This window comes from Platalea leucorodia, assembly GCF_965183815.1.
Source record: "Platalea leucorodia genome assembly, chromosome: 6".
NCBI lineage: Eukaryota > Metazoa > Chordata > Aves > Pelecaniformes > Threskiornithidae > Platalea > Platalea leucorodia.
Window position 1 is genome coordinate 38,584,875 of NC_138828.1, and position 12,192 is coordinate 38,597,066.

Sequence of the window (12,192 nt, forward strand, 5' to 3'; positions counted from 1 at the left end):
CCCTAAAACAATGCTCATGAATCCCATGAAAAATTGCAGACAGATAAACAAAAGGTCTCAAACATAAACTGGATCAGACCCATTCAGAGCTTTCCAAACCCCTACATTGCTTCTAAAATGAGTGCTTCATTGAACAAGCTCTCAACAAAGACTGAGCAAAGCAAGCTGAATGTGCGCCCAACAGCTACAAGCCAGGCAGCAGCACTCTGAACAAGCTGCCAGCAGCAGAATGGTCCCACATGCCCCATTTAGCAAGAAACAGCAGTGCTTTAGCTATGAAGTCCCCAGTATGCAGCTATTCTGAGCAGGGAAGCTGCTCCACTTTGCCCAAAATGTTTAAAGAAATATTAATAGGGTAAAAAAAAAAGCCCTATGACTCCAACTTTAATCAGGTGATTACAACACCCATCAGAAGGCAAATAGACCCAATGTTGCTCAAAGCAAAGGAAGAACTCAACTGGGTCTTTCAGGTGACCACAGCAATTGCTAAGCTGTTAGGGATTTCAGTTCCTCGCTTACTTTGTGAATCTATTCCTTCATTTCCATTATTTTTAACGTTCAAGTCAAATGAAACATTTTGCTTGATCCTTTTCCTCCCATTTTAAATTTCAACATAAAAAACCCTCAAATTGTCACCAAATTTATATTTGCTATATATTCCTCAGAATACTGTCAAATCTAACATTCAGCTCCTAAAAACTCTTATTTTCTACAGCACATATTAAAATAAACCTGGAGATACTGAACTGACTGATTGTCATGTTAATTCATTGCTGTCTCACTACTTCTACTATAAACCTCACAGCACAGAATCATAGAACCATAGAATAGTTTGGGTTGGAAGGGATCTTTAAAGGTCATCTAGTCCAACCCCCATGCAATGAGCAGGGACATCTCCAACTAGATCAGGTTGCTCAGAGCCCCATCCGACCTGACCTTGAATGTTTCCAGGGATGTGGCATCTACCACCTCTCTGGGCAACCCATTCCAGTGTTTCACCACCCTCCTCAGAAAAAATTTCTTCCTTATATCTAGTCCAAATCTACCCTCTTTTAGTTTAAAACCATTACCCCTTGTCCTATTGCAACAGGCACTGCTGAAAAGTTTGTCCCCATCTTTCTCATAAGCCCCCTTGAAGTACTGAATTACATTGCTGGCTCATGTCCAGCTTTTCATCTGCCAGTACCCCTATACTCTTCCCAGGATACCTGTCCCTGCTTCCATTGTCTCTGCTTTTCCTTCTTGCCCTTTAGTTTGACCAGCAGGTCTCGACTCAGCCATGCTGGTCTCTTGCCTTCCTTTCCTGATTTCTTACACCTGGGGATCGAGAGCTCTTGCGCTCCATGGGCAGCATCCTTAAAGGTCTGCTGGCTCTGTTCTGCTCCCTTGTCCCTGAGGGCAGATTCCCAGGGGGTCCTATCAACTAACTCCTTGAAGAGCTGGAATTTTGCTTTCCTAAGATGCAGGGTCCTGACTTTACTCTTTGCCTGACCCATATCCCTCAGGACTGCAAACTCCACCAGTGCATGATCACTGCAGCCCAGGCTGCCTCCAATCTTGACGTCACCAATTAGCTCACTTGCATTGGTGACCAACAGGTCCAGTATCGCATCCCCTCTGGTAGGGCTGTCTATTACCTGGCTTAAGAAGCTATCCTCAGTGCCTTCCAGGAGTCTCTTGGATGGCCTACACCTCGCCATGCTACTTTTCCAGCAGATGTCGAGGTGGTTGAAGTCCCCCAGCAGGACGAGAGCCTGTGAGCACGATGCCTCCTGTAGCTGAAGTAAGGCGGCTTCGTCAATAGGTGATGGGGTGGCCTGTAGTAGCCACCAACCACAAGGTTCCCTTTGTTGCCTTGGTCTCCGATTCTTACCCATAAGCTTTCAACCGGCTCGTGGCTATCCTTCAGAGACAGCTCTTCACACTCTAGCCATTTCTTGATGTAGAGGGCAAAGCCTCTGCCCCTCCTTTCTCGCCTGTCCCTTCTGAACAGCCTGTAGCCATCGATAGCCACACTCCGGTCATGGGATTCATCCCACTGAGTTTCAGTAGTGGCAACTAGGTTGTAGCTTTCTAGCAGCACGGTGGCTTCCAGCTCCTCCTGTTTGTTGCCCATGCTGCGCACATTGGTGTAGAGGCACTTCATCTGGGCTGTCAGACGTGTCATCTTCTTAGAGGAACACCCCTTAATTCCTTTGAGGTATTTCACTGGTGTTTCCCTGTTGGCTCCTATTACCCCAGGAGCCCCTGGCTCATCTCAGTAAGACTTCAAGTGTGCTCCCAGTGTAGCCAGCACGACTCAGAGCAACAGAGTCAGGGCCCTCGCTAGCACCCTGTCCCTCTAACCTTAGTGTGTCATCCCACAGCTTATCACAGGCAAGCCTGATATTATCCCTGTCCCCCTTCAAGTCTAGTTTAAAGCTCTGTCAATGAGCCCTGCTAGCTCGTGAGAAAAGACTCTCTTCTCTCTTTGAAAAAGGTGAATCCCATCTGACCCCAGCAAGCCTGGTGCCATGTGGGCCATGCAATTATCAAAAAACCTGAAGTGACATCAGCCATGGAGCCATGTATTAATAGACTGGGCCCGTCTGTTTCTTCCAGTGTCACTGCCCACAACTGGAAGGAGAGAGGAAAAAATAACCTGTGCTCCAAATTCCCTTACCAACCATCCCAAGGCCCTGAAGTCTCTTTTGATCGCCCTTGGACTATGTGTTGTGGCTTCATCACCACGCAAATGGAAGAGCAGTAATGGGTAATAGTCCGAGGGCCTTACCAGGCTAGGAAGTTTCCTAGTGAAGTCCTTAACCCAAGCCCCAAGGAGGCAGCAGACTTCCCTAAGAGGAGGGTCTGTCCGGCATATTGGACCCTCTGATTCTCTCAGAAGGGAGTCACCTACAACTACAACCCGTCTTTTCTTCCTTGTGGAGGTGGTCATGATACAGGGTGTAGGCCTTTCTGACTTGGCGACACCTCTGGTGTAGATGGACCATCATCTACATCATCCATTGACTGGCTTTCCACGTCCAGAGCCTCATACCTGTTGTACAGAGGCACCTGGGACTAGTTTTTTTTGTTTGCTTAGTACAATGCTAATGTTAGTACACCAAAGGTTTTATGACTCACCATAGGACATCAAAACTAAACTTAATACAGAAAAAACAAGTATTATGTTGATGTAGCTTTCTCTATATTGTACTAGTACATGTTTAAATAATTCTTCCCTAACGGGGGGGAAAAAACAACCAACAAAAAACCCACACTAATTTGTCAGTAAAGCAGCATATAACTGAAGAGACATAACTTGCTGTTGCAGGGAGATTTCCTCTGTTTCTGCCTTGTTTTGTTTCCTTTAATCTGACATAATAGTAACTCAGAGTATGTTTGTTGTCTGATTGCATACAAAGAGAACAGTTTCACATAAAACATGATTTTTAAAAAAACCCACACCAAAAATCAAAGCATACACCAGTAAGTGGGCCGGACTCTGGCCTGGTGAGCTGCTGTGTTTTCAAAGACAAAGGCAGATCCTTCTCCACACAATCTACACAGCTCCAGCACTGCCGCACCATCCCACCAGGTCACCTTTGCTTGCTTAGCTTATTGAAGTTTTCCAAAAACATCTTTTTAATCAAGGACCTTTTCAATCAAGCTGCCAGTCTGAAGATCCAAAAATAGCTCAATGCACAACCTGGTAACAAAACTCAACTGCCATGGTAACCAGAGATGCTATTTCTTTGAAGACACTGTACCAAAAGATGCATGTTTCCAGCACGGATACAGAATGAAGCCTAATATAAGCCCAATAAGATACATTCACTGTTCTTACATTAAGAGCCTTATGAAACATTCCAGATGCTAATCTTAATCCTAATAAACTGATTTTCTACTACATACACTCCCCTACTACATTCATTTTAAGAGTCCAACAGCGTGAATGCATTTTGCCAAGGCTATCTGCCCTCTTTGTGTGACCTGCTGCTTTCTTCTTTTCTTTAGGTTAACCGAGAACATGAAGTACATTAAGTGCTTCTGTACTTAAGACCCATACAGTCTCTATCAACGAAAAGTGTTGATTGTCTGAACTTTACTGTACAAATCTCACGTTATTCCTCCCCTCTAAAATGGGAGGTTTTGGCATAATTTTTTCCTTTTCTCCAGTTTTCTTCTTATCAGCCCACATCACCTGTGCAGTGCCATGGGATTTCACTCTTTGTCTCATCTGGTGGGTTCTGCTGTTTCCAAGATCTGACATTGACTTAACTACAAGAAACAGGGCTGGGCTAGAGTATTTTTGTAAATACTTTGCATTGTATCATGTACAATGAATGTCAACTACATGCCATCCCACTATTGCATGGTTGAGGTTTTTGCACATAGCTTATAGGAATTTTTCTCTTTGTAAATGGTCAATTCTATTGGATTTTATTCATAAAAGCAAAAAAGAGACAAACACATTACATGTGGGCACTATGGATATTTTTTCATGCTATTCTGCTACACAGCTTCCTTTCAGGGCCAAAATCTGCACTCTCACACTTACTACAGCAAATTTTGTGTGCTTCAAGGAGAATATACTGTTTCCTGTACTCTTTATGTTAGATTTCTCATTAGATGAGATCTCAGTGAAGGTAAATGTCCACAAATTACTCAGCTGAGGCCACTAATTTTTCCGTTGTGACTTAACTCAAACAAAATTCTTCAAAGGTGAAAACTTAGTGAGCTAAACAAATGTCTCGGACATATTCCTCTGATTTGCAGCATTCCGAATATGCTATCAATTTCGTATGAAAGATCAGAAAAACAATAATTGAAGAAACTGCAGTTTAAAAGAAAGTGGCCTCAGAATGTTCCAAAATAAAACACTCCTAATTTTAAATGTTATTTATGTGAACCTCTTCATATGTTTAGCAAATGTACTACATGCTGTACAAAAATGCCAAAAGTAGTTTAAAAATAAACTATTTTTTCCTACAATACTATATGAAAACATCATTAATCATCATAAAAATGGCCTTGTTTTCTTTAGAAAGGATGCATCCTCATTTTACTTTGATGCATATTACAATCTGCTATACATTAAACATTGTATAATACATGGAGTTAAGCAAAGTTTGGATTTTTTTTTTTCCCCCAAAAAAAGAAACTTTGGTATTTCAACTTTTGTTTTCAACCTGTATTGTAATAAAATCAAGGCAAAACTTTTTCATGGAATGAAATTCTCCTAAGATGGGACTGTTAAACAGCAACATTTTCATTTTCTTCAATAAAACAAAACTTGTCAACATCCTTAACTGGAATGAATCTATTCTGGTGCTCTGAACCAAATCAAAAAGTTTGTTTTAAGTCAGTTTGACATTAAATTGCATTTACATATGGTGCTATATAGTACAGTAATGTGAGTAGTACAGCACTAAATTGCACACTGCCAAAACAAGAAAAATACACCAGTGGAGGGACCATTCTGCACAAGCTCTACTCTTAACCCCTCCTTTTGCATCCGCTACCAGGCACTGTTAAAGAGACAAGATGCAGGACCTAAATCTGCCTTTTACATTTGCATGTCTCAGATGTATTCCCCCTTTTATTCTTCCCCAGTGGACTAAGCTCCTAGACTTTTCTACATCTCTTCCAGGACATGTTAGCTGCATGATGCCCTATGCTCTTCAGATAAAAAGAAATCAGAATGCATCTTAAAGGAAATTAATGAATTTCTATCAAGCCAAAATGTCCTCACAAGAATGCTCATTTTGCAAAAGCTATACTTCGTGCTGAAAAAAAATTTTAATGCTAAACTACTGACCAGCTCTTGTAACAAGGCTTGTCTGTTGTGCTCAATATGTATTTTTTGATGTAAATAAGTAACAGATGGTATTATGACAAAAAGTTGATCCAAGTTATCTTCAAGTCAACGGAAAGATCTCCAAATTCCTCAGAGACACATTGTCAGTAAAATACAAAGGAGGATAGTCACAGCCTCTGTTTTAGGCATCTAATTTAGGTAGGATTCACAGAAACACAAGCCTAAATATCTTATATAGTCTAAAGAAAGAAACAGAGAAACTAAGTTAAATGCTTATATTGCTGTAATGTACACCGTGTTAATGCTACTGTCTCTATATCCTTTTCATACTAGGTTTAAATCACTAATACCTTCAAATAAACATAAATCAATGGCTGCTGCCTTTTATTTAGCCTTCATGAGAGCTTTCTCTGCGTGCAGTGACTAGCTAGGGGACTCATTCTAAGAATATGAACAGACCATTTACCTGAAGGCTGACACATGAAGTCACACTGGTCCAAAATAATTTTCAAAGACTATTATTAATTTTGTTGATTTGAAACAGCTTCCTCGAACCAGGGCTACAGTAAGATGATAATCATCTTTTTATCCAGCTCTCAAGGAAGGGTATCACTAAGATCAATGGAAAAATGAATTATATGCCCTTGGGTGAAGGGAAATATTAATGCTTGTAACATAATGAAAGTTTATGAATTCAATTGTTAATCCCAAAGTCTTACAGTTAATTACTGCATAGGTTTTCTGCCACACTTGTGATTGTATCCTGTGACTTACATTTTTAATTACCTGCTCAGCCATAACTATAAATACACTGTCTTTTAGATATAGCTTGTTAGGTAGCAATGGGAAAATAAACAAACATAGCTCAAACAGTTTCTTAGCTAGAAAAGCTCTTCAACTTGCTCTGTTCTAATCAATTCACGAGTGCTGTTCATAGATCATGCATGGATCAGATATCTACAAAAGGAAACATAATGAAGCCAAGATGTTGTTTACACCAACACTAGAAACAAACGATAGCAAGAGTCACGAACTAGCAGAGGAACTGGTTTGCAGTTCCCTATTCATACATTTTTCTAGTTCCACAGTTCTTAAAGTGGTTTTTCTTGTGGACAGTCTATCATTAATCAAATGAAGAATACTTCGTTTCAATTTTTTCTCAAAGGAAAATGCAATAAATGTTATTTACAAGTATAAGAGCATATCACAAACAATAAATGCAGTATCTAAAAGCTAAAATAGCAAACAAATACCACTAATAAATACTTGTTTAGAATTCAAAAAACTTTTTATTGGAATATCTGTCTGCTCAATGAAAGGCTCTTCCTTCCCACTCCCACTGAATTTATCTATATACCACATCCACATGTCACAGTGCTTGAAACAAAAGATGGAGCCCCTTCAAGGAGCTTGGATGCGGCTTGAAGTCATAATATCTATGCATCAAAAGCACCATTGAGATATTCTATACAGTCAGTGGTTGACCAGCTGGTATGATATGCTGTACTGTGAACACAGATCACTATGCAAAGCTAAAAGCTTTCTTGATACATCCATACAATTGCTTTAACAAAGCAACAGCCAGAAGCAAGCCATAGCAGTGAAGAATTCAGGTCACAGTTTTTATTTTATTATTTTATCCATTTCTCTTTTAAAAATTAAGAAGGGAATGGGGGGAAAAGTGAATCTTTAGTGAGTATTCTAAGTGCAGCAGTCCGAAAACACCGCCCAAAAAAACTACAGTGAGATAAATTTTCAAATCCACAATCTAGATGCCATAAAATAGAAATTACATATGCCATGGAGAAGAGCATCATCTTGCATATGATTTTAATGTATCATAGTGTAATGTGACAAACTGTCAGCTACTAATTAATTTAAATCTCATAATCCTGAAAATATCTCTGACCACTTCTACGTATAATGCTAAGGGCTATAATGAATATAATAAGTCAAAAAGACTAATGCACTGATTTTCATTCCTCATTTCTAAATGCTCTATCTGTAAGAAAAATTAATCATTTAAAGAATAAAACTTATCAGGAAGGCAAATTCATGGAAGACTCCAGCACCATCGCTGTGCCTCCTTTTAGGTCCTCTAATAATGAAAAGAGCAGATAAAACAGAATATGCCATACTGCAAATTGGAAAAACTGCAGAACACATCAGTTACAGACTGCACGTCCACAAGATCAGGAAACCAAAGACCAAAACTGTAATATGATCTTGATTGGCTTATGGGCTTGGGGATCCACCTCCTGAAGAATTCCTATTTCTTGTCATAATTGTCCATTGCCCTCTGTTCACAAAATGCAACCCACGTAACTAAAGTCCCTCACATAACCTTCACAGAGACACATCTAAATTAGGCCATATATCAGAGCATACGAAGATAGCTTTAACACAACAAAAACTGGAAAATGTCAGTGTCCTAACAAGAAGTAGGGAGGAAGAGCTCAAAATCTGTGTCCTAACAATGAGCAACTTGTTTCATCTCCCTCTGAATACAGAACAGCTTTTGCAGCTATTTAACCCGCAGAGACTGCAAAACTTCTGTGTGACAAATTGGCAATTTTAATGTTTATTTTGCTTATATTGTTGATTGTTGCCAAGAGTTTAAAAATCATCCTGCTTGCCAGTGACTAAGCATGAGCACTATTGTAGGCAGAGGTGGAAGAATATAAAAGGAAAAAGTGTATTCTTCAGAAAAAAAAAAACCACACCATTAATATTAATAAGTTAAAATTAGACACAGCCTGACCTGGTGAATTACCCAGGAGATCTGATTAAGTGCAATCAGATTCCAAGCACTATAATGTTGGGAATAGTGTCTCTGACCTAAAGGCTCTTCTCATCATGAAATGTCAGCAATAATGACCGCAAGCAACTTCACCCTGAATTTCGCCTGCCTTTGATAAAATACCATGATAGATCCACAAGATAATAGTAACTTATAGACTTATATTGTCTTCATGATTAAGCATGACATTTTTCCTATATGAAGTGCCAAAACTGGAAAAAAAGGCCAAAAGGTCACAATCTGAGGAAGAAGCCTTTCAAAAGAGAGGACTGCTGCAAAGCCGGTGCTGCTAGCATGACCCACAGGGCCTCTCTCTGACAAGCCTGCTGGGACAGTTTTAAAATGACCAGTTAAATGCCTGTGGAGATCCAGCTCCCTAATTATTGATTGACCTATATATTTTGGCATCAGTTATGCCCCAGAGAATCTGATTTGACAGGCAGTTAAAAGTCCACAGTTAAATAAATTCTGAAATAGCCAAGACAAGCAGACTGACTTCCTAAGAAGATTAGTTTCTTCTGTTCATCGGAATATTTTGGGGACCGTGTAAAAAAGTGAAAATAGGCACCATTTTGAAAGAATAGAGCCTTGCAACATTTCATATGTGAAACAGCTAATACATACACATGTACAACAGCCAAAAAAATTCTTAAAACATAAAATAATCCCCTCTGCCATGACCATCATGAAGCAAAACCGTTGATCAGGATACATTCATATGCAAGGGCTGGCTCTCAAGTAAAATGGTAGCTGCAGTTTAGTTAACCACTCCCTGAAAGACACCGTGGACATACTGCTCATGTTCTTTCCAGCTGACGTTGATAACTATTTTAAGGTTAGAAAGCAGACTATAGGGGCTGCTTTGTGGCCATGGGAAAAGTAATTCAATCTGTGAGATTCAACCTGTCTTCAAAAAAATTCACCCAGATTTGCTTTTGCCATAACTGTTTTCTTGCTCTCATTGCCACTCCTTCATTGAACCTCTCTCCAGAAACCAGAAGGACGAAGAGTCACATCAGGAAGTAAAAGGCAGAAAAAGACATTTACAAACCCAATCATTGAGTCAAATGGGGAGGCAGCTGGATATTTTAAGACTCTGAGCAGAACGGGGACTTATTCTAGCACAGTGTGGGAAAAGAAGATTAGGACAGAAACAGAGAGATGAAATGAAGGGACAAGCATCTTGAAGAGTCTTTTATTGCTCCTCAAGAGTAAGACCTAAACACTTCAGGAATTCAAATATTATTGTAAAAAATAATGTTTTGATTATTTCTTACAAAGATGAATAGATTTATGGCTGAAAATAGTGGATAAGTGGCATACTGCTTGTCCTGTATTGTACTGGCAAATACTATGTTTCCCATTCTCGTGTTTATTCCAGTGAATGCAAAGGCTTCATGTTAAACCTAAATCCTTCCTCTTCCTCTAGAATTATTTTCCTGCAGAATTTAAGTTTCAACTGTATGACATGACTCCAAATCAAAAAAGCATCATCAAGGAAAAGATACATGTTGTATAATTATAGCCTTTCTGAATCATAGACCATACAGTACCTGTGGATGTATCCACGGCGAAGAAAGAAGAAAATTCTCCCGGGACCAGTTCGTATGTGACAACACCATATATTCCTGAATCTCTGTCTGTGGCAACAACATTGATAATCTCTGTTCCTGGCTGTGTGTGACTACTGATGCTCGTCACATACACAGCTTGTTCAAAAACAGGTTGATTATCGTTGATATCTTCTATCTCGATGCGAACAAAAGCTTGGGCACTCAGCCCACCCTGTTGGATAAATCAGAAAGATAAAAACAAAAAACAAGGTCAATTTTAAAAGCATACACAATACAATGATGCACATCTGGTTTCAGCCCATCATTAGGAAATGGAACATGCTGCAACAATATTGAATAAGACATGAAAATGTCTGTTAAAAACAACTTACAGTATCTGTGATACCCCAAAATACTGCATTTAGGCAAGCTACATGCTCAGAACAACTCCAGTAGGCTAACTGAGTAAACAAAGAAGTTCAACTTCTTACAATGGTGAGTGAATATAAAGTTATATATAGCCTGATATATATATAAAGTTATATAAAGTTATATATATTGCTAGTCTAACCTCACTTGTTTTTTACTATAATCACTCACACACCACTTATTCCTTTACAGATAGAAGTCAGGGCTTTCTGCCCCAGAAATACACGCCCCTCAGGTGACTATGGTGCTCCAGTAAAGCAGGAATAACTTCTTTCTATCTACGAGTCTTTCAGGTTTAAAAGCATGATCATCGTAACAGCGAATATGAGGCTTTTTCAACTACTGATTTAGGAACACAGACTGAGAGTAGACCAGTGCAGGACAGCCAAAAGCCAACCTGTCAGGCTGCTGCCTGCAAGATCTATCCTCAGTTTACCACCCTGGCACGGTTAAGCAGTTCTGCTCATGCAGTGTGTGTGTGTCTATACTTATATGTATATATGTGTATATATAAGTGTGTGTGTGTATAAATATATATCTCTGTGTATGTATGCATGTGTGCTTGTCTACATACCCACACCTTCACTTTGTGTACACAGAGACAGAACAATACCAAATTTGACTGAGGCACATAGCTGAAATGATTTGTTGATGTAAAATTAATAGCTGATTACATAAAATTATTTCCAGTGCTTTTATGATTTTGCAGGGAAAGAGGTCCCACCACGCTTTCTAGGGGTTTGGCTCAAGTCCTCTGCTCTTGTTTCTTTTCCCTGCACAAAGAGCTGGGAAAAGAGCCAGGCCTTGGTCGCAGCTTCGGCACCGTACCTCTTTGAGACCCCAGCCCAGCTGCTGTGCTGCTCTCCACACGGTTGAAGCTCCTGCTACAGGTGCCCACCAAGAGTCCACTAAAATACCACACAGGCAGCCATGGGACCACATTTAGCCTTGTTCTGCAGTGACACCAGAGAAGCAAGGAGCAACTGCAAGCTGGCTTATCAAACCATGCTACAGGAAAATCACGATTTGCCATAGCAAAGCACTGAATTTTATGACAATCTGGAAAAAAGACAATTCTGTGGGTGCTGAAGTGTAGACCCCATAGGGCCCCAAGTGAAACAAATAGCCATTTATTTCTCAGAGGCACTACCTTGTACTCCCTGCAGACTCCCTCCATCAGTTTGGAGACATTCACATTTCCAAGGTTATTTTACAGCTGTAACAACTACAGACATTTTTAAAAGAAAGCAGCTCCACTTGCGGCACAGCTAAAGGTGTATGCTGGGGCACTGACGTGTACAACGGAAGCACAAAGCAGCAAACGTATGTATAGCCTGCACATGCTGTACGCAGTACATTAAGATACAGACTGAGGAAAAATCCCGCGCTCTTCAAGGTCACTCTGAGAGTGCCATGCTTGTACCAATTAGTCACTTACCGAAACCGCTGACACAGATCGGGTGTTGGTGCATACACATGACAATCTATGCTGAGCAAGTCCAAACTTAATTTTGCAGTCACAGTAGCTATGTTATTAAGAAAATAACTAGGTTGCATATTTCTGCAACCTAATTGTTCATGTCAATTATTTTTAGACTTGACCTTCATGA

The 12,192-nt window shown here is 40.0% G+C and overlaps 1 protein-coding gene across 1 annotated transcript in view; it reads right to left on the reverse strand.

The window, feature by feature from the left end:
- Window positions 1-12,192, reverse strand: part of DCHS2 (dachsous cadherin-related 2) — a gene marked incomplete at both ends in the record, with an annotated part of 117,873 nt that overhangs the window by 51,802 nt on the left and 53,879 nt on the right. The window contains one exon of the mRNA XM_082315313.1: window positions 10,154-10,385. Coding sequence (XP_082171439.1) covers window positions 10,154-10,385 — 232 coding nt within the window. The remainder of the gene's footprint in view (window positions 1-10,153; window positions 10,386-12,192) is intronic.